Source organism: Eucalyptus grandis, chromosome 9, assembly GCF_016545825.1.
Source record: "Eucalyptus grandis isolate ANBG69807.140 chromosome 9, ASM1654582v1, whole genome shotgun sequence".
In the NCBI taxonomy this organism is placed as follows: Eukaryota; Viridiplantae; Streptophyta; class Magnoliopsida; order Myrtales; family Myrtaceae; genus Eucalyptus; species Eucalyptus grandis.
The window spans coordinates 2,751,123-2,776,692 of NC_052620.1; the positions used below are offsets into that span (position 1 = coordinate 2,751,123).

The following is a 25,570-nucleotide window of genomic DNA, read 5'->3' on the forward strand; positions in this document are numbered from 1 at the left end:
ATGTTTTTATTTTTTTGTCAATTGAATTCTAAACTTTTTGTATTCATATCAATTTAATCCATTTGGTTAATTATGGGCGACTAGCGTTAATGTGGACACTAGTCGTTGTACATGGCCCGATCGGTTCTAACATGAATAATTCTTAATAATATTTTACTTTTTCAAATTTTTAATTTTTTTCTTCTGTTTTCCCTCCTTCTAGCTGGAGGAAGACAGAAAGGAAAGAAATAAAAAGAAAGAAAAACCAAAAAATTGAAAAAAATTGAAAAATATCATTAAAAATTGTCGCGTCGGTCTTAGCTAATCAAAATTGACCAATGGACTAAATTAACACAAATACAAAATTTAGGACTCATTGCAAAAAGGAAATCATGATTCAATTATAATAGAATTAAGATTTTCTTGGAGGTAGCTTTCCAATTAAAAGATAGGATCTCCTTGAAGAGTAAATTCAAAGCATTTATTAATTCACAGATAAAACATTTATCAGAATTTTTTGGGGGTCGAAATTAGAAGAGCGAATTGATGGTTGCCAAAGCGTTCGTTTAATTTGAACCTCGGGGAAGTTTCCAGAAAAGTGAGGTACTGTCAACAAGACCGTCAAGAACGGTGAGATCCTGTCAATCCCTTTTCCGCGCCGTATATCCACGGAGCCATCGCGGCACCGAGCAGCCCCTGCGATCCTTCCGCGTCGGTTCGCCCGCCCGCCATCCCCCTCATATATAAAAATGCACTCGACTCTCACTCTCGAAGCAATCCACTTCCCATTCAGACATTTTCACAAACAAGTCCAAGGCCAGGAACCGAAAGCCTCGAGCGCTCTCCATGGAGGCCGAGTCGTCGCCGTGCGTGACGCACCCAACTCTCCACTGCCCTTTTACCGCCTAATGCCGAAGTGCCGGTTCCATTCTCACCCAGTTGCGTTTACTGATGATGCAGGTTCGAGAGCAGCGAGTGCTGGCGACTTTCTTGGCGTCGACGCCCTTCTTGTAGGCGTCGTGGAGGCTGTGCAGCTCCGTGAACCCCGCCGATCCGAGGATCTTCGTGGCGGACCGACGCGGCGAGGTAGGGTACCTGGCGTTCTCCGGCTTCCAGGCGATCGACGGGTCGGAGCCGAGCTGCGGGACCCTGATGGTGCTGGGCGAGTTTGGATGCGAGCATCTGTTCTCGCCGTTGGAGTGCGACGGCGAGGGGACGGTCAAGGTGGACGCCGGATTCCTCCGTCTCTTACTGGAATTTTACCAGCGACAGGATTTCCAAAATCGGGTACGCAGTCCTTTTTGCCTCGTTTATCTTCAACTTAGAAGACTGGCTATACGTGAATTTGTTCTTTTCTGTGGGTAATTATGTTGCATCTTCATCAGTCGAACGTCATCAACTTCGACGAAATTATGGTTTAGCTTCCAGTCATTCTCCTGATAAATTGATGCTTGTTTGTTGGTCACTTAAGTCTGTACCTATTATACGTCATTACGACATCTTAAGAGCTCATTTACTTGATTTTCGAAGCAGAAAAGAACCAAGATAATGGTGGTGGGTAGGAAAAAGTATAAGCATTTGCACGGCAGACTTAACCGTTGAGGGTATTTCGAAAGGCATGTGTCTCTGTGCATTTTCTTGTCGCACATTGTTTGCGGAGTCATTCTTTTTCCTCTTTTAACAGCGAGTTCATTTGATGCACTTGCTGACAACATGAAAAGAGTGTTGAGTTTGATGGCATGAGATTGCAATATTCCTTTTCACCAAAGTTATTATATATCTAATTTAATCTAATGTGAATTAATCTTTCAAGGCCTTATCTGGAAAAACTCACTGCGAATTTGTTTTTGACTGGGAAAAGAAGAAAAAGAATGCCTGATAAGATAAATAGGCCTTTTATACATCTGCAATAGATATAAATAAGGGTGTAAATGAGAAGAAAGCATTTGTTTGCTAATACCCGAATTCCACAAATCCTCCTACTAATTTGAATGGATTTGGTAAGATCTAAAATTTACATAGAAAGTTAAGATTCTAGTTCTAAATGTTTATGTGTGAAGGTGATGTGAGGCTGTTATTAATTAAGAACTCCTGAAAATCTATTGACCATCCCTCATTCTGAAAATCCTGCTACTTATTTCTCGTCCACTGAGAGCAACAGAGATGCATCAACTATCAAGGTTTTCCTTCAGAAGAACCTTTTTTTTTTTTTTTTTTTTTTTTTGTTGAACTTACCAGTCACAAAGAGCAGGACAGTCTTATCAGATTGTGCATGACCGCTGGAGACCGTTTTGAGAGATTAAGCTGGTACAGTAGATATATCCATCGGTCAGTTGTTGGACAACACTAAAGTACTAATCTAGGTTATCCGTGTCCTTCACGTATCACATTCCTGGGCCATGTGTTGAAAATCTAGATGTAGTCTTTCTACAGAGCCATTATTGTATCGTAGTTTGTAGCAGTAAACTGTCGATATAGTAGTCTCCACAGTCCTTTCATTTTTTTGGGAAGTCAATTGACATTAGTCATGCCAGCATATTTGAATTAAAAAATAATTGCCCTTGGTTCATGCATGTATTAAGTTTTCCTCAATTCTTGCTTTCGATCTGAGAGTAAAAAACCCAAAATCCCTAAAGCATTGAGCTGCTTTTTGTGTGCAGATTCAGGAATTTCTAGCAAAAGTTAAGATGATTATCCTCATAGGCCATTCCTTTGGAGCAACAACTGCCTCTCTCACTGCTCTTTGGTTCCTCTCCCATCTCCAGCCTGTCGCTTCTCCCATCTCTGTCCTCTGCCTCACCTTCAGCACTCCCTTGCTCGGCAACGAGTCCCTTTACCGAGCCATTCTCCGAAACAGATGGGGTGGGAGCTTCTGTAACGTTGTCTCAAAGCTCGATGTAGTGCCGAAACTGTTCTTCGCTCCACTAACGTCCTTGACTCCTCAACTGCACCTGCTGCTTCAGTTTTGGCAAGACATTACAACTTCACCCAGTTTAGAACAGCTTGTTGGAGAACTGCGAAAACAAAATTTCGATGAGTTCTTCAGCAACATCAAGGATTGTGTGAAAGACGTCGCACAATCAGAAGAAGAGGGGAGGAACAATTTGTTTTGGCCATTGGGAAGCTACCTACTCTTTTCAGAAGAGGGAGCAATCTGTCTGGATAATGCAACGTCTGTTGTTAAGATGATGCATTTGATGCTCGAGATAGTCTCTTCAGCTTCCAGTTTTGAGGATCATCTGAAGTATAGTTATTATACGAGACTATTTTCTTCACAATTCCTGGAAAGGATAAACGTCAATTGCCTCTCCGAGTCAAGCCAGAAAGCTAATGTCTTCTTGGCATTACAATCCTCAGGAATAGATCCACAGGTAATTAAATGCTTCTCAAATCCACACGAGACACTATCTTCTTGGCTTTCTAATCCGACTCAAAAGTATAGTCTATCAATGCCCTTATTTTGACGAAGGATTTTCTTGGAACAATGGTAGAACTCTGTCTCACTCTCTAATACAAGTGCACCCAGAATGATGTAAACTTATACTAAGACATCCTTTTGGTAATCGCTGAATGATAAGTTCTTAGTCTTCACTTTGTGGGTTGTATCTTTAATCCCTGGGCAGGATGACAATATTTCAAAAACAACTAAAGATTGCCTACAGAAGGCTCGGCATATGGGATGCTCACCGAACCTGAACAGTGCTCATCTAGCTATCAGACTATCTAAGAGAATGCCCTGCAGGACACAACTTGAGTGGTACAAGGCACGCTGCGATGAGTCCAAGGATCAACTTGGGTATTACAACACATTCAAGATATTTGAAACATCTAGGAGGGAGTCCATTGTCGACTTGAACCTGTTCTTATTCGCTGCATTCTGGGATGATGTCATGCACATGGCGGAACAAAATAAACTCTCACACGATTTCCACCGCATGTCCAATTGGATTGATGCATCGTATTTCTACGGGCTCCGCCAAGCGATTGGAAATCACTCACTATTACCATCATGGTATGCACTGGAAGGATGGAATGGAAGGAATAGGAAATTCCAGATTTTGGACATACGGTGGAATCGAACAATTGCTGTTGTGGCGCAAGTACCACGACAAATTAACAACAAAAGAAGTAGGAGCAGGTATGCAAGCTTGACTCAAGATTCTTTGTTTTGGGCAAGGGTGGAGGAAGTGAAGGAGTGGTTCAAGATTGCAGAAGAGAATGGGACCTGAATAAGTTGGAACTGCTTTTTGGCGAACAACAATGGTTTCGAGAAGTACGCAGAGGAGCTAATTGAGGGGAAGGAGGTGTCTGTAGATGTTCTGGTTGAGAACTCAAGTTACTGATTATGGGCTAAGGATTGGAAAGCTTTGAAGTCGAAGCTCCTGCAGCCACCTTCTGCTCCTGCTCTGAATGGAATGGATTGTGATTAAAGAAAAATTAATGACATTCATCATTATTTATGTGGAGATCATCATCTTTGGTGTAATCATGTTCAATGTAGACAACTGCAGAATAAGGAAATGTCCAATGGGGAAGCTTCATTTATTTATTGTAGCAACACTACAGTTGAATTTGATTATTGGTTTGTGCCAAAAATTATTTGATGTACGTAGTTCAAAGGATGCTCAATCCTATAATTGTACAGCATGTTCAGCAACTCTCTCTCTCTCTCTCTCTCTCTCTCTCTCTCTCTCTCTCTCTCTCTTTCCTCTCTTTCTCTGAATTGAGACTCTACTTAGTTCAAAGGATCATCTGGGCTTTTAGGGAGTATTCTGTTTTCAGTGTATTATCTTTGCATTTGTGGAAAAGTCTCTGCTTTTAGCTGTGGATTTGCATTTTGGCATCGTTTTTCCGTCCTTTGATTGATCATTTGTATCTTGCATGTACAGACTTTTACAGGGTTGAGTCATTTGTCATGAGATTGATGCCATTTGATTGACGCTGTTGTGCTCATGAGCGGTTTCAGGTTCTGTAGAGGCTCTGTGTGATTATAATAAGGTTTCAAAACTTTGTATGAAAGTTGGGAGAGTCATTTTCATGAGGTCTGTTAGTATAAATGCCCACATATCGGTTCCTTGGGTTCTTTGGGGATTCCAGAGAAAGCACCTCCCAAATTCTTGAGGGACAAGTAGATGGTGCCTGATTCAGATGCTCCAAGCCTTAAGGACACTGCTCATTTGCATCAGTTTTTTGAATCAAGGTCCTATCTTAGACTTTTTGACCCTTTACCTCCAATGACTTCTTACTTTGTAACTTTGTAGTTATGTTCCCAAGTGTCTTGTTTCTTAGTGAGACATCTGTTCCCTGACTAAATTCATGTTACTTATATGTCTAGATTGGCCTGCAGTACAAAGCTTGTGGTTTTGACTGGAGCTGGAATGAGCGTGGAGCACAGTATTCCCGATTATAGAAGGTTCATTAGTTATGTTTAGAATGATATTTAACATTTAGCAGACATTACAGTGGATAGATATCACTGATGGGTGGAAATATATCATTTTGGCGATGATTTGATATATAGCAGTCACTGTTCTCATTAATTTGTTATAAACTAATTATATCTAACACAGTTTAAGTTTTCTTTGATGGCTATTCTGTATCTTTTAATTTGGATAATTAAGTGACTGTTAATTACTGGAAATGTATCATTTTGCAGATGATATGATATGTAACAGCCACTGTTCTCATGAATTTTTTCTAAACCAATTATATCAAAGACGGTTTGAGTATTCTTTCATGGCCATTCTGTATCTTTTAATTTGGATAATTAAGTGACTGGTAAGAACTGGAAGAGAGGATGCTGCATCGTTTTTCATGCCTTACACTAATCTTCAATTTTTGCACTTTGCATAAACTTGTAGTATATATGGATAATTAATTGACTGGTAATTACTGGAAATATATCATTTTGGAGATGATATGATATGTAACAGCCTCTGTTCTCATGAATTTGTTCTAAACCAATTATATCAAAGACGGTTTGAGTATTCTTTCATGGCCATTCTGTATTTTTTAATTTGGATAATTAAGTGACTGGTAAGAATTGGAAGAGAGGATGCTGCATCATTTTCATGCCTAACACTAATCTTCAAGTTTTGCACTTTGCATAAACTTGTAGCATATATGTAAGCATGTGTGGTTGAGTTTGTATGATTGTGCTCTCATGTCAAGCTTTCATGCTAAATGTGACAATTTGTAATTTTGTCTCCACTGTATTTATATGTTGGACTGTTTCTTTCATAGCTAAGACAAACCCTTCTAACTTTTATATGTTTTATGCGGTCCAAATGGGGCTTATAGCACGGGTTTCAGAACAATTACCCATCAAGTGATCTGAAGGCACTTGCTGGGATTTGCAGCTTACCTGACTCTCTCTCTCTTTCTCTCTCTCTCTCTCTCTCTTTTGGGTTTGCTGATTTCATTATGTAAATAGCAACACTCTGCTTATTATGAAGAGATGAAGCGAATATGCAGGGACAGTTTAATCAGAGAGCAAGTTATGGAGGATATATTTGAATCTGAAGGGTGTTCTATTACATGTATACAAATTTTGGATGAGGAAGAGGCAGAAATGAAATAGGTGGTGAGAATTGGAAGCCAACTCATTTATTTGAAAGAGCATTTTCCGTAGGGAACATTTTTGTCATGTAAATGTCTTTGGGATACTCCAATTAGAATGTGTATAAGGAAATAGCATAAAATCAGTGTTGGGGTCATGCATAAAAAATAAGGGGAGGACATTCAAGGAAGTATGTTGGATTTGTGGTTCTTACAAATGATATGATACTATGGAAAGTACAAAAATGTGCTGCAATTAGCTGACTTTTCATATGGAGAAGATTTGTTGTCGGTTCTTGCTTAGATAAAATCTTTCCAGTTTCTTCATGGGGCTTCTCTGTTGTTTTAATCTTTTTATGTGTCTAACCATGCCTAAGATCTTTAGTGTCTCTCGATCTTTTACTTCAATTCCATTACAATTCATTAGGAGTTTTTTCATTCTAAACAGCCCGTAGACGATATTGGGCAAGGAGCTATGCTGGATGGAGAAGGTTTACCACAGCACAGCCTAGTGCAGCTCATTATGTCCTTGCGTCCCTTGAAAAGGCTGGTCGAGAAAATTTTATGATTACCCAAAATGTTGACAGGTAACTGGCTGTGGAAATTTTGTGACATTTTCAGAAATTGGAGGATGAAGTTGGATATTAATAATTCTTCTGAACTTATTTCCGATTGCACCATCGCGCTGGTAGCAATCCACTGGAAATGCATGGTATACTGTAATATGTAAAGATTGTGGATTTCCTTTTTGCTGGAATTTGTTCCAAGAAGAGGTGAAGGCTCTCAACAACCCAAAGGTGCACTCTTAGAACTTACTTTTTTCTAGTGCTATTCCATTTTCTTCCTTTCTGCTGAATTCAATCCCAGAACATTCATAAGGTTCCACCATGATTTCTCTTTCCTTTTTTTGCAGTATGTTTGCAAGGAGGTTCATGGATGACATATGCGAAAATTGTAGTTTACTTGATAATTTGAATGGTCGGTAACTGAGCTGAGGTGATAGTTTTGCTGTAGACTGTAGTGGACAGCTGCAATAGAAGGTTTGTATTATGGAAACCCTGGTTCAGACACGAACTTTGGTATGAAGCAGAGGCCCGTTGGTGACATTGAGAGAGATGCGAAATTCTGGAAGGAGGATTCGACAATCCCTACTTGCCAAAAATGTGGTGGGTGCTTAAAACCGATGTAAGGATCTTTCATCTACATTTTACATTTCTCTTTTGTAGCATTTCTGAGGTAATTAGCTCCTTCATGTTTAATTGAAGATCAAATTTGTCTTCTTACTTACGTCTATACTATTTGAAAAAGGAAATTGACGATCTATCACCATGGTCCAGGTATCTTTACAAAAGCAAATCCATATGCTCCTTCCCCTTTTCCTGAAAAAATGCTCCTGGGGTCATATCTATGTATGGAAGGATTTAATATAGAATAGCATTGGTCTTTCGATATTCTTCCTCATTTCTTGTCCCTCTCTAGGTTTAACTCCTTCACTAAGGTTTACTTTGCACTACCAAAAACAAAAGGAAAATAGATTTTAAATGTGCTCGTATTGCTAAATTTGGGATGATGTACTGGCATAAGATGTGAGGATGGACCTCCTCTATTGTTTCAAAGCAGGAGTTAACAGAGAAGGAGAGCGTCCATGGCATCTCGGAGCTATCAGTGTGCGATGGTTGGAAGAATATTATCCATGAGAGAGGCCCAGCCCAAGCCCAAGTATGCCGCCGTCGGTTCATGGGCACGCCCAGTATGGCCAATTGTTTCTTTTGGGTCCGGCCTGGCATGGCCCGATTGCTGGTCCTAAGTTTTGGTGATGGACAATTATTTATCCTCGCTCTCAATTGTACTGAGGAGAGCCTAGTTAGCTTTTTTTGCTCGGTTTCTTTTTCTTGTCTCACAAACGTTTAGTAATTGGGGTGGAGGTTTTGTTGATACTAAACATAAGCAAGGACTAATTTAATCTTGGGACAAAAGCTATATACATTGTACTACGCATATTCTTAAGGCAAAGTTTTCTTCTCGATCCATTTACAACTCGTTGTTCCAATGAAGTCCCATTTCAAGCTAATCCAAATATTTAATCTCTTTCAGCATCGCCATTTGCATAATTTCGGTTTACTTGCTATATTAAAGCCTTAACTATCATGTGTTACGTTGTCGTGATACTGTAATAAAATCTCATGGCGTCGCTTGCTTCATAATCTCTTAAACGATGTAAGATAATTTAAATGCAACTTGTTCAAAAAATTCAAGGATTGTTTTGACATGAAAATTATCAAAAAAATCATAAATTTATTATAATTATGTCAATTTAGTCATAAATTTTTTTTTTCAATCGAGTTATAAAGTTTTTACATGTCAATTCAATCCATCTAATATTTATGTTAATTCAGTCTATTTAGTAAATTTTAGCCGACGGTGACTATTCGATGAGGCGATTGTTTACTCTTTCTTATCTTTATCTTCTCTCAGACAAAGTCTACTCTTTCTTCTGAATTATCTCCTTCTCTCAGAGAAAGTTGTTTCTTGTCAACTCCTTTCTTCGTCGTATCTCCGCAGAACCATCGCAGCACCGAGCAACGCCCTCCTCTTCGCATCGGTCGCCAGCCCGCCCGCCCGCCATTCCTTCATATAAATATTCTATCAAATCTCAGAGCAATCCACTCCCATTCAGACATTTTCACAAACACGCCCAGGGCCAGACCTTCTAGCTCGAAGCAGAGACTGAAAGACTCGAGCGCTCTCCATGTAGGCCGCGTCGTCACGGCGCGTGACGCACCCAACTCTCCATTGCCCTTTTTATTGCCGAATGCCGAAGTGCCTCCTCTCTCACCCACTTGCGTTTACTGATGCAGGTTCGAGAGCAGCGAAACGCTGGCGACTTTCCTGGCGTCGGCGCCCTTCTTGGGGGCTCGTGGATGGTGTGCAGCTTAGCGAATTCCGCCACCACGAGGAGCTTCGTCGCAGACCGAGGCGGCGAGGTTGGGTACCTGGCGTTCTCGGGCATCCAGGTTATCGACGGGTCCGAGCCAAGCTACAGGACCCTGATGGCGCTGGGCGAGTGTGGATGCGAGCATCTGTTCTCGCCGTTGAGGTGCGACAGCGGTGGCGAGGGGACGGTCAAGGTGGACGCCGGATTCCTCCGTCTCTTCCTGGAATTTTACCAGCGACAGGATTTTCAAAGCCAGGTACACAGACATTTTTGCCTTGTTTGACTTCGACTTAGAAACTGTCTTTACGTGACTTTTTGCTCATTTCCTGGTAATTGCGTTGCATCTTCATCAGTCGAACACCATCAACTTCCACGAGATTACGGTTTAGCTTCCAGTCACCCTACTGATAACTCGATCGGCCTATGGACTTTGCATATCTTATGGTCCATAATCTGGATTTTAAATTTAACTTATTCATCTACCAATCTTACTGATCTTAGGACATTAAGATATATAGTTCTGGGGCCGCGAATCGTGTGATGGTTTGTGCGCGGGTTGGTGATGACAACAGGGCCGCGATGATGGACGGACGGTGGCTGGACGGAGAGTTTTTAGGTGTGGAAACTAGAAAAAGGGATAAAGAAAGAAAAGACGAGGTAAAACTAAAAAAGAGGAGCAAGGAAAATCTCATGACATTTGGTCATCCTTTCTTACTATTAAAGAAAACATGTCGAAAAGCGACATTGAAAATATCAAGTTCACTTTCACAGATCAAAAAGAACTTGAAGGACATTTCTATCAATGCTTGAATCGGAGATGAATTTATCCAAGCCGTATTTATTTTATGATACATTCAACTGGTACATGACATAGTATAATAAATACTATAGTCTATAACAGAATTAGATTTACTATGTATATAACAGATATTCCTCTTCTTTTCATTGATGCAAAGAAAATCTTTGCTTATATGCACAAGTGTAAAATGTATTCAGTTTTCTTGATATAATGGAAATAAGTAAAGAACTGTTGTTTTAATTACATGTAGAATATTAAAACTTTCGGTTTTCTTGATTTAAAAGTAACCAAGTAATAATTGCTTTTCAAAAAATTCGGTCCTCAATAATCAACTTTTCATATAGGCAATCATCACGTGCAAAATAAACATCCACAACCCAATTTGAATCTTATATCTAGGTGTCTTAGAGGGAAACCGCATAGAGGAGATCTTTAATTGCCGTTGCTAGTCATATCTTTTGAATTGGTTGATCGTTTCATAAGATCTCAAGAACAAAACGTGTAGTTTCAGTGTAAAAATCTCTACTCTTTCATTAATCTAATGAAATGAATTGAGGATTATGATATTTCAAACCGATATATATGTGCCATATTTATTCCAAAAAAAATTCAAACTGCTTAATTTGTGCCACATTTACTCAAAAATTAATATCCATTCATAAAAAAAAGTCGAAATTGGTTAATTCATGCAACATTTATCCAGTTTGAGATCTTTTGCGATACAAAAGTTAGTTTGGAGTAAATGTAATATGAATGTACCGTTCTCGAATATTTGGTCCCCATGAATCATATGTAGAATATCAATTCTTTCTAGTATTGTTAAGTTAAAAAACAAATAATTAACTGTTTTTCAGCATGTCTCTAAACCTGGCCATCGCATATAATAAATCGGTCTCTTGCAGAGGTGGCAAAATGGCTTGGGAGAGATTGGGTCAACTAAAATTTGACATACAGGTAGAAATGGGTTTAATAAACGAAAAATCAAGTATTTACGGGTTTTAGTGGGTTCGGAAAGAAACCCACTTTCAAGACATTTAATGAAAGTACAATGCTAAGATTCTTTATTCTAGACCAAATTTGTGTGTGATGTCAAGCCGACAATAGTGGAATTTTTCTAGGGAATGGGTAATTTCGTAGAAACTGTTGGTTAGGAAAACAAAATTGATGCTATAATATTCTACAAACTATGGATTGAAAATCCAAAAGTAGGTTGGCCAAAAGTATCGATGGCTTAAAGCGCTAGTGCAAGTAGGGAGGTTTAATTTGTCTGATACTAGACATAAAGAACGTCTAATCAATCTAACAACTCATGGTTTTGCAGAGTTATATATATCAACTTCCACAATAGTGTCGGGAACTCACACTAGCTAAAATTATATATTTGAAAAAGGAATTTATTTATAGGCAAATTCCCTCTTCCCATCCCGTAACCCAATCCAAAACCTGTTCACGTAGATGTCCTTGTTCATCAACGCAGCGCTCACCCACATCTTCATATTGTTTGAGTGCCACGTGAAGTCCTAGCCCATTACTTGACCCGAGCACCCAAGCTCCCTCACTGACTCAATGAGCCAGTCCACCAAGTTGCTCACTCTTCAAAAGCAACAATTTAAGGAGAAAGATCATTAAGAATTGGAGCCCCCAAACTAGGTTGATTATGTTAGGTCCAAATCGGATATACCTTGCTAATTTTTGTATTGTGTGATTGGGTCAATTTGGATCAAAATATTTTTAACCCGACCCACTTATTTGACGGGCCTAGTTTCTTGCAAATCAGCTCCACAAACCAATCTACATCTTAAATTCATGTGTCTCAAAGAGAAATCTCTACATAGATTGGGAGCTTGGGGCTCGATCCATTAGATCTTGGGAACAAAGTGCGTAGCTTAGATGAAAAATTCTCTACTCTCTCTTTATAAGAAAACGAGCCGCGGATTCACAATAATGACTACAAATGATATTGAGTCCAGAGAAAGACGAGAAATGCCACAGCCACCTCCAGTAGTTCGTCAATAAGGTACTAGTCAAATCTCTTGAGAGAATTAGGCCCGGCCCAGGCCCAGGTTGGCCTCCGTCCGGTCACGGCCATGGGATGGAGACATGGACTGTGCCTGGCATGGCCGATTATTTCTCCTGGGCTGGGCCCAGCATGGCCCGATTGCTGGTCCTAAGTTTTGGTGACGGAAAAGTACTTATCATCGCCCTCAATCATATAGAGAAGATTATATTTTCTGTTTTGGACCCAAAAAAAATATATATCTTTTCTGTTCGCTTCTTCTTCTTCCATTTTTCCCTTTTTTGTGTAAGCAGGGACTAATTTAATCTTGTGACAAAAGCTATGTACGCTAACTACGCATCTTCTTAGACAAAGTTATCTTATTGATCCTTTTACAGCTCATCGTTTCAATGAATCCCATTGCGAGCTAGTCCGATTATTTAATCTCTTTTGGCATCGCCATCTGCATAATTTCGTATTATCAAACTTGCTATACGAAATCATTTACTATTAGTATCACGTTGTCGTGATACTGTAATGAAATCTCATAGTGTTGCTTGCTTCAAAATCTCTTAAACGATACAAGGCAATTTACATACAACTTGTTCAAAATTCAAGGATTGTTGTGATATATAATAAAGGGTGTGAAAACTACTAAAAAAGGTACTTAACTTATTATAATTGTGCTAATACAGTCCTAAACATTTTTCTTTTTACCAATTGAGTCCTAAACATTTTACATCTGTGTCAATTAAGTCTATTGACCAATTTTAGCTGGCAACATTGACATTAATGTTAGCCATTTTATATGGTACAATTGGTACTAACGTGAATAAAATTTAATAATATTTTTTCAAGTATTTTATTTTATTTTCTCTTTTTCTTTTCCTTCTCTCCTTACTAGAGGAAAAAGGAAGGGAAGGAGAGAAAAAAAAAAAAAAAAAGAAAAAAAGAGGAAAAAATAAGAATTTTTTGAAAAAGATTAAAATATTATTAAAAATTATTCACATCAGCATTGATCACTTGAAATTGACCGAATAGATTGAATTAGTGTAAATAAAAAAATGTTTAAGACTCAATTCACACACAAAAAAATAATTAAGATTAAATTGATATAATTGTAATATATTTAAGACTTTTTTTGGTAATTTTCCTATTGGTAAGGCCTTGTTAAAGAGCAAATTCGAAGCATTTATATGTACAAGCACAACAAATAAGAAAACCTCTAAAGTTGCGCCACGTGTCCCAAATGGGGCCCTTTGAATTGGGTAGGCACTCTTCTCTATCCTCTCCTTTCTCTCTCTTCTCTCTTCCCTTCTCTCCCCTGCACAGTCTCTTTCGGCACCCCCTCTCTCTCCCACCAAGCCCTTGTCCAACCAACAAACCACCGTGCTGCCCCTACTCGACTCAGGCGCTAACTCATTTTGAGTGTTAAATTATGTCTCGAGTTTGAGCATTTACATAACGCAATTTGTTAGACTCTTGAAGCTGCACAAAAAAATTAAATAATAAAATAAAATAAAATAAAGATGAAAAAAATGTGAAGGTTCTTTCTATTTGTCACGCCTCGAACCTCGAACGCGCCAACATCCCACCATGGTCATGCAAATGTGACATTCCCAGGTAATGTCACTGACCACATTCTTTTTTTTTTATACGCAAGCGGAACGTATTATAAAACCCCCGACAATGAAATACATGATAGAAAAGTAGGAAGCAAATTCACAACCAATCACTTACATAGACCAACGGAGTTACAAACGAAGGCCTACAGCCAAAAGTCTACAAAAGACCGACTCTTAAAAATGAACTGCCCTACGACCTACAAGTCGGACACGTTCTCAATCCTCCCGACTTCACCTCTCGCAACTCTTCAAGGTCAACCAAAGCTATCTAGCCGCTCCGTCCACTAGGGACCTGAAATTGTAATCCCCAAATTGGAATGAGATAATGTCTCAGCAAGTTTAACCCCCTAAACCCCTATTAGAAAGAAAATACGCCCAAGGGTGGCCTAGCCACATCACACGAGAACTTATCTCGCCTCGGTTCCTTCCGTCGAGTTAGCACAATTCATATAATTCAACCATGTGCAATTATGATAACCAAACAACCGTGGCACAATCACATTATCGTAACACAACCACTTATCGTCTCGCGATCAATCGACTCGGCCGATTACATGTCATTCTAGCAAATTAATCACCGCTCCAATCACAACCCTATAGGAAGGTTTAACAACCAAGGTGGCAATCACGGCCCCACTCGGCACACAATTTAAATTAGTGGCATCATGGCCCCACTCGGCACAACCTTTAAAAGGTGGTAGATCCCGGCCCGATGGGCACGACCTCTAATAGGTGGTCAATCACGGCCCCACTGGGCGCAACCTTTAATAGGTGGCCAATCACAGTCGTTCTTCCATCAAATTATGACACTTGGGATTTTATAAAAAGAATCCCTATTTATCGCAATCACACTCAATTTGCCACAATCGATCATCAAATTCAAATTCTAAATACACAAAGAGCGATCGGCACAAAATTCTGAGCAATCGGGGGTCAAAAATAATTTTTCCATTTTTTTATATTTTTAATAATTTCGGAATATAATATTATATTATAAATTCCAGAATTTCGAAATAATTAAATAATTCAAAATTAAAATCCTATTATGTCCCATCAAGGTTTATTATTAAATAAACTCTCTTAGCCTTTAATTAAACATGCTTTAAATTAAACAAACATCTTAATCTAAATCACAATTAAATAAACTAAACTAACCACCTAAGCTTACTTAACTTAGATTAAGCACGCTCAGGGCATCATTAACCGTCTAATCAAGATTTAGTGAGCTAAACTCACCGGATTAGCAAACCGAGCGGACCAAAACGATGAGGACGACGAGGGGATTGACTTTCTCCAAAGCGGGCCAAGCATCCGGGGTCAGGAAGTTGGCCAAATTGGGACAAAACCGAGCTGAGAAACCCACTTTTTCCAGCTGCCGGTTAAGGCCGAGAAGGGGCGGATCCGGGCTTGATCGAGCAAAGGAACGGCGGAGGAGAGGGGCGGGCTCGGGCGGAGCTCCAACGAGGCCGACCCGGTGGCGGAGGCGATCGGGCGGCGGCCTATGCTAGCCGAACAAGACGGGCGAGGCCGCGGCTCAACTGGACGAGGTGGACGGCGTTCGAGCAAGCGAGAGGGAGACGGACAACAGCATGGCGGCGAGGCGACGCAGGGTGAGGATGGCGTGCGGTGGCAACAAATGGCGACAGGCGGAGTTGCTGGCTTCAAACGGTCTTCGGCTTGCTAGTGTGCGAACGAAGTAGGGACGACGGCGGCGAGAGGTGGAGACGCGCGAGCGGCATGGGGCAGATGCGCGGCGGCGGCGGCGACAACGGCGTGCGAGCGGGTGTGGACGGCCGGCAACGAGCGGCCGAGCGAGCGGTGAAGGGACGTGCGGCGTGTGGTTGGCCTGGTCCGGTCGCACCCCCTCCCCTCTTTCCCTCTCTCTCTTCCCAAGCTTGAAGATGATGTTGATAGGTGCCCTTTTTGAGATTAAATTTCCACCCTCCACTTGTCAATATCTCCTTCAATTTGCCCCAACCACCATGACATAAGGTGACATTACACTCCACTAACTCAAATCCTCCACAACTATCTTCAATGGGTCCATTTTATTTTTCTGCCGGGGCATGAAACTTTGTACATTAATTTCTTTAATTCCATTCAATTCTCTTCCAATTGAATCAATTAAAGTCCATAAAATTAATCCAATGTCACCACACTTCAATTCACATATTCACTTGTCCATAGAACTAACTTAAATCCCAAAAGTGCGACCAAAAGGTGGGCCTACTAATTTCTCAAGCCAAATTAGCCATTTTCTGATTTAATTGCTTGAAAAACTCTAATTGCATGAAAAATCTTCCAAGATGAGTCAATGGTCCTAAAATGATTTGTGACACACCATGACTTCCAATTTATGAATTTAATCTCAATTTCACGGTTAATTTCACTTTGGCATGATACTAGCGCGTCTTGATCTACTAGGTAACTTTTAGAAATTTTCACGCATTTGACTTGTGGTTGATCAAATCAAGCCACAATGTACATCTTTGACACATTGGCGACTTTCGGTTGTCGTGGTAATCTCAAGGTTTCGAATACGGACACAGGGTATCCAATCGACGAAAGGTCGATCCGGGCCGATCGACAAGAATTGTGTGATCTGGTGGAATCACCCACACTCGATCACATACCTCTGTCGAGTCGACCTATCTCTAGTTTCTAATCAATTTTTATTTGTGCCGTAATGACCCTTGCAGATTAGCTCGGTTGAAAAGTCGCTTTTCGATCAAATTCTCAAGTCGATGCATTAGAATCTCTTAACATTCACCTGATAGACTAGTTTTCACATGAATGGTCGACTCAAGGAAATGAACTATATGTGTCTTGAAATGCCCGTCTCAATTTATTGAAAATAGAATTGGAAAATTGGGATGTCACACTATCTTCCTTGTACATGCAATAGAAGAAGGCAAAAAGAAGATAAGGTGGTGTGCCCAAAAGTTTTGGGCACACACAATATTCTGGATGGGGTTTTTTCTTTTGGCTAATGGATAAAATAGGAAACCTCTGCACGTACGCCTGAAGCCAAGTGTAGGTGGGCCCAGGTCAAAGTTTGACTTGGGCACACACATATAAAAGCAAAGACAATTTATAGGTCTTCTTTTCTTCGTCCGAAAGAAGTTTTCCGAAGCCCTACGTAAGAAGCCACGTTCACGCCGCACGTCCGCCGAAGAGGAGCTACATGAAAGAAAGAAAGGAAGCTTGAGATCTTTTTCTTTTGGCGTATGACTTGAATGTGTGGTACTTTATGCCGTGAGTTTATATTTAAGTGAGTTGTTTATTTATAAATACTTTGGGTTTGTGGTTAAATCTAGGTGTAGAAAATACTTGAGCGTGTGAATGATTGTAAACTCTAATACTCAAATTTTAGTAAATTATTTGCTACTAGCTCTCCTTGTGGATGTAAGTACTGATACTCGAACCAAACCACGTAAATTTTTGGTGTCCTTATTTTTCTCGTTTATTTCTCTAGTGATTTCACGTTTACATAAATTGCAAGATCCTATCGTTTCAGCGTATTATTATATCCCAACAATTGGTATTAGAGCTTGTGATCAGATTTCTTGATTGTGATTTGGAGCTTTTGCTTGTCTGATTATTATTTGGAAATTCTGTTATTATAATTATGTCTGAGAGGAAATATAAAATTGAGAAGTTTAACGAAAGTAACAACTTTGTGTTATGGAGCATCAATATGCGGGCTTTATTGATAACCCAAGGTTTGGCCAAGGCACTAGATGGTGAAAATGAGTTGCCTATTATAATGAAAGCCTCTTAGAGGGTAGAGCTAATGGAAATAGCAAAGAGTACAATCCTGTTAAATTTGTCGGATGATGTCTTAATAGAGGTTGCTAAGGAGAGGAATACCGCAGCATTATGAGCAAAACTTCAAGTACTCTATGTGAAAAAAAAAGTTTAAACAATTGCTTGTACATGTTGAAGAAGATGTTTCAATTTAGATATGTTGAATGTACATCTATCAGAACCCACTTGGATGAATTTAATAAACTCATGATGGATCTGAAGAACGGTAATGTATTTGATGATGAAGAAGAGAGCATGATGTCGTTAGCCTCTTTACTAGAGTCATGGGAGCATTTTACTGATTCAATATTGTAAGGGCGTACTACAATTACCTCAGAAGAGGTAAAGTCCACCTTATTCTCTAAGGAGTGGTAGAGAAAGTTGCGAGATGACGGTCTAGCGCAAATAGTAGCACAAGCACTAACTATTCGAGGTAGAGAACAACATTGTGGGCCTAGTAGCAGCAAAGGTAAAAGCAGATCGAAATCACGCCATAGAAAGTCTAAGGGATGCGTGAAGTGCTTTGAGTGTCACGGGGAGGGGCACATCATGAGAGACTATCCAAAGCGGAGAAATAAAGCTGATAGGCAAAATGCCACAAGTAGTGTGGCAAACATTACCAAATGGAGCAATAGTGATGCAGAAGCTGTTTTATATGTGACTGTTACTTCGTTAGGAGACGAATAGGTGCTAGATTCAGGGTGTTCTTATCATATGACGTCTCATAAGAACTGGTTTACTACTTACCAAACTGCAGATGGTGAATAATGCAATATGTAAGGGCTGTGGGAATAGGGACAATTCAGATTCGGATGCATAGTAGGGTGGTGCGCACATTGACAGATATGAGGCATGTATCGGAGCTTAAGAAGAATCTTATTTTTCTAAGGACACTCAATGACATCGGGTGTAGGTACACCGCTAAAGGTGGAGTACTGAAGATCTCTCGAGGTACCATGACAGTGATGAATGGGAAGAAAGTGAATACTCTCTACATCTACTAGAAGAGACCATGACCGAAACCACTACAGTTTCATCAAGTGAGTCTGACTCTAACTTGACTCAATTATGGCATATGCGTTTAGGGCACATGAGCGAGGCATGTATGACGATACTAAGTAAAAGAGGGTTGGTAAAGGGTCAAAAGACAGAGAAGTTAGACTTATGTGAGCATTGCATCTTTGGGAAGCAGCACTAAGTTAAGTTTACTATAACTATTCATTCGACCAAACGACCGCTGAATATATTCATTCGACGTCTAGGCCCGTCTTGGTTCCTTCCAAAGGAGGTGCCCGATATATACCGACACTTATTGACGATTATTCGAGGAAGGCATGGGTATACTTTCGAAACACAAATATGATGTGTTCGATCAATTCAAAAAATTTAAGGCATTGATTGAAAAGCAATCACATAAGCGATCAAGTGCCCGAGAACCGATAATGGCATGGAGTTACGTGATAAAGATTTTATCGAATTCGCGAGAAAGAAGATATTGTAAGACATCGCACAAGATTTGGGATACCACAGCAAAATGGCGTGGTAGAACGGAAGAACAAAAATTTGTTTGAGCGAGCTCGATACATGCTTTCGTATGCGGGACTTGGTAAGGAATTTTGGGCCGAAGCAAAAACATGGCATGTTACCCGGTTAATCGATCTCCATCATCTCGCTATCGAGTGGAAGACTCTCAAGAAGTATGGTTAGGGGAAACCTATTGATTACTCCGGATTACAAATATTCCGATGTCCGTATATGCTCATATGAGTGATGGTAGCTTGAGCCGAGGGCGAAGAAGTGCATATTTATAGGTTATGCACGGGGGTGAAAGGTTACCGGTTTGGTCTACGATCCCGATAACCCATTTTCTAATCAACATAAATGTGATCTTCGACGAGACCGTAATGCTTAATAGAGGAGTTCGAGACACAACCAAGGAGAGAAGATAGATCATGGTGTCATTAGTGAGGTGGAGCTTCAGGTGAAGACTCCGAGACCTCAAGGTAACAAAAGTTGAGACTACGAGATGAGGCCGCAATTCCTGAAGTCGGTAATAGTGAACAACCAGCAAAATCGCAGCATACTATAGGCACATGATAAATAGAGAAGATAAATTAAATCATCGACGTTATGGTTGTACGATATTGCTTATGCATTGATTGTAGGTGATATGATGGAGACAAGATGAGCCTGGCCTTACTTTGAGGTGATGGCTAGTTCGGGAAGTCACAGTGATGGGGCTATAAGTGAAGAGATGGAATCATTCCATCGAAATCAGACATGGGAGCTGGTCAAAGTACCCAAGAACCATAAGATTGTCGAAAGTAAACGGGTCTTCAAACGGAAAGAGGGCACTCCGGTGTGGAGGCAGCGAGGTATAAGGCAATACTTGTGGCAAAGGGATATACACAACATGAGGGCATTGACTACAATGAGGTTTTCTCATATGGTAAGACATACTTCTATTTGTGTTTTACTTGCTTTAGTTGCTTCAGATCTCGGAATTAGAGTAATTAGATGTGAAAACTGTGTTTTTCATGGTGAGTTGGATGAGCAGATTTACATGAGGCGCTTAGATGGATTTGCTATTCGAGTAAAGAAGATCATGTTTGCTTATTAAAGAAATCTTTGTATAGATTAAAACAGTCTCCTAAGTAGTGGTATAAACATTTTGATACTTTCATGGCTAGTTAGACTACACAAAAAGTTAGATGGATAGCTACGTTTACTATATGAGATTGAGAATAGTTATTTGATTTAACTACTCTTATATGTTGATGATATGCTGATAGCAGCTAAGAATATGTCTGATATTGATGTGCTAAAGAGGTAGTTAAATGTTGAATTTGAGATGAAAGATTTAGGTGCTGCAAAGAAAATTTTGGGTATGGAGATTTTGCATAACAGACTGCGGGAGTTTTACGTCTATCTTAGAAAAAATATATTGAGAAGATCGTGGCACGTTTTAATATGCAATCGACAAAATCTGTAAGTACACATTTAGCGAAGCAATTTAAACTTTCAAATAAATTATCACCGCAAACTGAGGAGGAAGATGAGCATATATCTCATGTTCCTTATTCTAATGTCGTGGGTAGTATTATGTATGCTATGGTATGCACTAAGCTCCGATATTTCACAAGTGTGAGTGTGGTTAGTTGCTATATGAAGCATCCTGGTAAAGCTTATTGGGAAGTTGTGAAGTGGATTCTCAGATATTTGAAAGGGATAATAAACGGGGTATAATGTACCGAGGGACAACAATGACAATAAGACCACAGGTTTTGTGGATTCGGATCACGCCGGTGACTTGATGATCGTGGGTCTTAGCAAGGACTAGCGGGTGGTGCAATTAGTTGAAAAGCGTCCTTACAAGATCACATTGCCTTGTCTTCGACGGGCGTAGTACATGACACTAACTTTTTGTAGTAAATGAGACGATTTGGTCACAAGGTTTGCTCTCGGACTTTGGGTTAAAACAGAAAAGTGTGGATATACACTGTGATAACCAATGTGCGATATATTTGCGTATAATCCAATTTATCACGAGCGAACGAAGATATTAACATCGCTACCACTTCATCCGAGATATCTAGCTAAGGGTAATGTTACCGTCAAAAAGATTGTTACAAAAATAACCCGACAGACATAATAATCTGGGTGCTGTTTTGGTGAAGCTCAAGCTCCACTTTGGCGGCTCGCATGAAAGTGAGCATCCGTCGGGGGGTGTTATGAGAGCCGGCATGGATGATGGACACTATAACTTGGTTTCAAACATTGAGTCAAGGTGGAGAATCACAAATTATATCTCGAGTTTAAACGTTTACAAAACGTAATTACCAACTCTTGAAGCTGCACAAAATAAATAAATAATAAAATAAAATAAAGATGAAAAAACGTGGAGGTTTTTTCTATCTTCCTTGTACGTGCAGTAGAAGAAGGCAAAAAGAAGATAAGGCAGTGGGCCCAAAAGTTTTGGGCACACACAATACTGAATGGGGTTTTTCTTTTGGCTTATGGATAAAACAGAAAGCCTCTGCACGTACGCGTGAAGCGTGAAGCCAAGCGTAGGTGGGCCCATGTCAAACTTTGACCTGGGACGGAAGAAGCCATGTTCACACCGAACGTCCATCAAAGAGGAGCTACACGTACGCGTGGTATCTTAGGAAGTCATTTTGGGACGGATCACTGCATGAATCCTTTCGCAGAACCATCGCATTGGCCCCCGCCCTCCTTGTGTATGGGTCGGCTCTATAAATATATAAATATATCCGAGACTTAAGAGTAATCAGACATTTTCACAAGCTGGGATCGAAAAACTCGAGTACTCTCCATGGCGGCCGAATCGTCTACGTGCGTGACAAACCCAACTCTCACTTCGCACATTGTCGCCTGATGTCAAAGTGTCTCCTTACTCACCCAGTTGCGTTTGCGATGCAGGTTCGAGAGCAAGGAGATGCCGACGACTTTCTTGGCATCGACGGCCTTCGTGGAGGAGTCGGGGAGCCTAGGCAGCTCGGCGAACTCCGCCGATCTGAGGAGCTTCCCGGCGGACCAATGCGGCGAGGTCAGGTACCATGCGTTCTCGGGCCAGCAGGTGATCGACGGGGTCCGAGCCCAGCTGCGGACCCCGAAGGTGCAGGGCGAGTGCAGATTCGAGCATCCGTTCTCGCCGTTGAAGAGCGACGGCTACGTCGAAGGGGACGGTTTTCCTCTCAACCCCGAAATGACCGAGAGACAGGGATTTCCCGACTGTGTACATGTCCCTTGCCTTGTTTGACTTTCGACTTAAAAGGACCGTACATGGCCGTTCTTTTCGGGTCATCACGTTTCATCTTCATCAGCCGAACGTCATCAACTTCCACGAAATTATGGTTTAGCTTTCACGCCCTCCCGATAAATTGATCCGCCTATGGACATTGCATCTCCTTTAATCCATAACCTGGATTGTTTGTTCGTGATCCAAGTTGTACCATTCGTGAATACCACATTTCAAGAGCGCAAAATGCCACGGTTTTACTTTATTTTAAAAGCAGAAAGAGCAAAGACGATGTCGGTTGGTGGGAATTGGGGGAAAAGTGTTAAAAAGTTTAAATCTTTTATTTGTGTTAATTTAGTCCTAAACATTTTGCATTTGTGCTAATTTAGTCCCAAACATTTTTATGTTATGCCAATTAGTCATTTCCGGCCAATTTTGCCGAGATTTTGCCGATTGGACACTGGCCTGACACTGACCTAATCAACGTTGACGTTGACAACTTTTAATAATATTTTAATATTTTTAGAATTTTTTCTTTTTCTTTTTTTCTTTTTTCCTTCTCCTCCTCCTTCCTCCCGCTTGATCGCCGAACCTTGGCGACCGGCGTAGGCGACGGCTAGCGAGGTTGAGACTCGCCACCCACCTCGCTGGGCGTGAGGTCCCTCACGCTCGGGCGGCGGACTCGCCCTTGCAAGATCCGCAGGGCCGAGCCTCGCTCATGGCCGGCGAGGCTTGCTGTGCAACACTAGGCCGTTCTCGTGGCCACTCAGCCGAGGTGGCTAGCAAGGTCAACCTTGCTGGCCGTTGCCTCCGGCCGTCGCCGAGGTCCAAAGAATCGACGGGAAAGGAAAGGAGAAGGAAAAAGGGAAAAAAGGGAAAAAAACAAAAATAAGAAAATTCAAAAAAATATTACAATATTACAATATTATTAAAAGTTGTTAACGTCAACGGGTCATTAACGTCTGTCAGCACAATCTGGCCTAAATTGGTAGGAAATGATTAAAATTGGCACAACGTAAAAAATTTAAGACTAAATTGACACACACAAAAAATTAGGACTAAATTGGCTCAAATGTAAAATGTTTATGACTTTTTTTAAATATTTCATAAGGCATGCGTCTTTGCATTTTGTTGCTTTGCTCACAGAGTCTTCTTCTCTTTAACAGTAGGTTCGTTCTGTGCACTTGATTACAAGAAGAAAAGTGTTGAGTTTGACAGCATGAGATTGCAATATTCTTTTTGTAGCTGTCCAAAGTTGAGTTAACAAATAGATATATTAAGTCTCACAACTAGTGCTTTAAGTTCGTGGGATGATTTCTTTAAATGTAAATTGAGGTGTGAAATATCATTTTTTAGCATTATTTTTCTATTTTTTTCTTTTTCTTATGTGTTTCTTCGATTCTTGGCGGTGGAGTGTAGAATCTTAAAGAAATATTGGAGGACATTCAAGGCCCTCCAATGCTGAATAAGGCATGCGATGGCAAAGGCAAGGGGTTATCCAAAGTCTAATGATGAGGCAGGCAATGTGTCGAAAAGCAAGAACATGTAATTATTAACATTCCTGAAAAAGGTATAGAGCAAGCCCGTTCCCCTTCTTCAAAATATATTTTAGATTACATGCATATAATACCTTTTATCCAACAACTATCTTTTTGTTGTAGGAATGCGGAGAAGTAGGGACAGAAGCCAAAATCAAATCCACCTGAAAGAGAAAGAATAAGTGAGAATCAAGAGACGTAGGTTACATTGAATGCCACGTTGTTAGGATGTGCTTCAACCGCCTATTTTGGGGTGAATCAGCATACTTGCCTGGAACTGGCTCGAATGGTATATATAATCTGCTTGATTTTGGCCATAGCGTTGGTGATATTAGGAGAACACTCAACGGAGGTGGATGAAGAGATGGGGAAACTATTTCACTCATTGCGGAGCCATTGTGCTGATGGTAGCTGTGGTAATTGCTGCAGCTGTGTTGGGCAAGAAGAGAGGGGTGATATTGAACTACCACAACAAATTGATTACTTTATTCTTTTAATTTGTAGATGTTGACACCTAGCTAAATGTTTGTGATTAAAGTTATGTATAAATAGGAATATATATTTTAAAATTATTATTTGACAAAAAAGGCCCACGAGGGCTGGGCCGTCGCCCTAGCCCCTTCCCTTCTCCTACTTTCATTCCCGCGCGGGCCCAGGGCCCATCCCCTTCCAATTTTTCTTCGGCTCCAGCCCTGGCCTCCTTCCTCCACCTCCTTCCTCCTTTCTGCTGCGCTTCACGCGCGCGGGGATTCCCTAACTAGGGTAGCCGGCGACGGATGGGACGTGGCGAAGCAGAAGCAGGGCTAGGCCTGCTGTGGAGTGGACGGCCGAGGGAATTCGCCGGTCGGCGCGCCAAGGACCGGCGACCGGAAGCTCCGTCGACCGGACCCTCCACCCTATAAATAGGGCCTTCTCCTAGGGCCTGAAAGGGAGAGGTCGAGGAGAGAGAGAGAAGGCAAATAAAATCGGTGGGAAGCATTGCCGACGGCCTCTGTTTGGGCTCCCCCTCGGTGCTATGTTTCGGACTCGCCGGATCGGGAGTTTTGTTTGGTTCGAGCGAGTGATGCACACCACCTGTTCGATCAAATGCTCGAACGAGATCTCGTCTCCTCTGAATTTCGGGTCGGTTCTGCGCGTTTGTTGGTGCTTGAGACAAGTCTGATACGTTTTTTCCTCGATTCGTTGTTTACGTCTTGTTTTTCTCGTGCGTATTTTTCTTTTGAAAGTGGGGGAAATGGCCCGTCAGTTCGGCGACGTCACCGTGGTGACCGGTGGAAATCCGGCGAGCGAATGTACTCTAGCTTCGGTTGAAGAGCGTCATGTGCATGGCTGGGGTCTGGATGTTCTTGAATTGGCAAGCAAAACCTTCGGTATTCTGGGCGTCCCCTCGTTCCAACGAAGTCCCATTTCAAGCTAATCCAAATGTTTAGTCTCTTTCCACATTGCCATTTGCATTATTTCGCATTACCAAATGCCATTTGCTATACCAAAGCTGGTCGTGTATTAGCAGACCATATCTATATGATCCGACACATTATTAGTAGACCATATCTATATGATCTAACACATTATCT

The 25,570-nt window shown here is 40.9% G+C and overlaps 1 protein-coding gene across 2 annotated transcripts in view; it reads left to right on the forward strand.

The window, feature by feature from the left end:
* The window catches only part of LOC104420078 (lipase-like PAD4), an 88,193-nt gene that overhangs the window by 53,266 nt on the left and 9,357 nt on the right, over positions 1–25,570 (forward strand). Inside the window, exons 1-3 of one of the 2 annotated variants that reach the window (XM_039301801.1) lie at positions 610–845; positions 940–1,266; positions 2,640–3,350. In XM_039301801.1, coding sequence (XP_039157735.1) covers positions 1,132–1,266; positions 2,640–3,350 — 846 coding nt within the window. In that variant the 5' untranslated portion in view covers positions 610–845; positions 940–1,131. Of the gene's footprint in view, positions 1–609; positions 846–939; positions 1,267–2,639; positions 3,351–25,570 lie in introns of those variants that run through there. The other variant, XM_039301802.1, reaches the window with a different exon arrangement.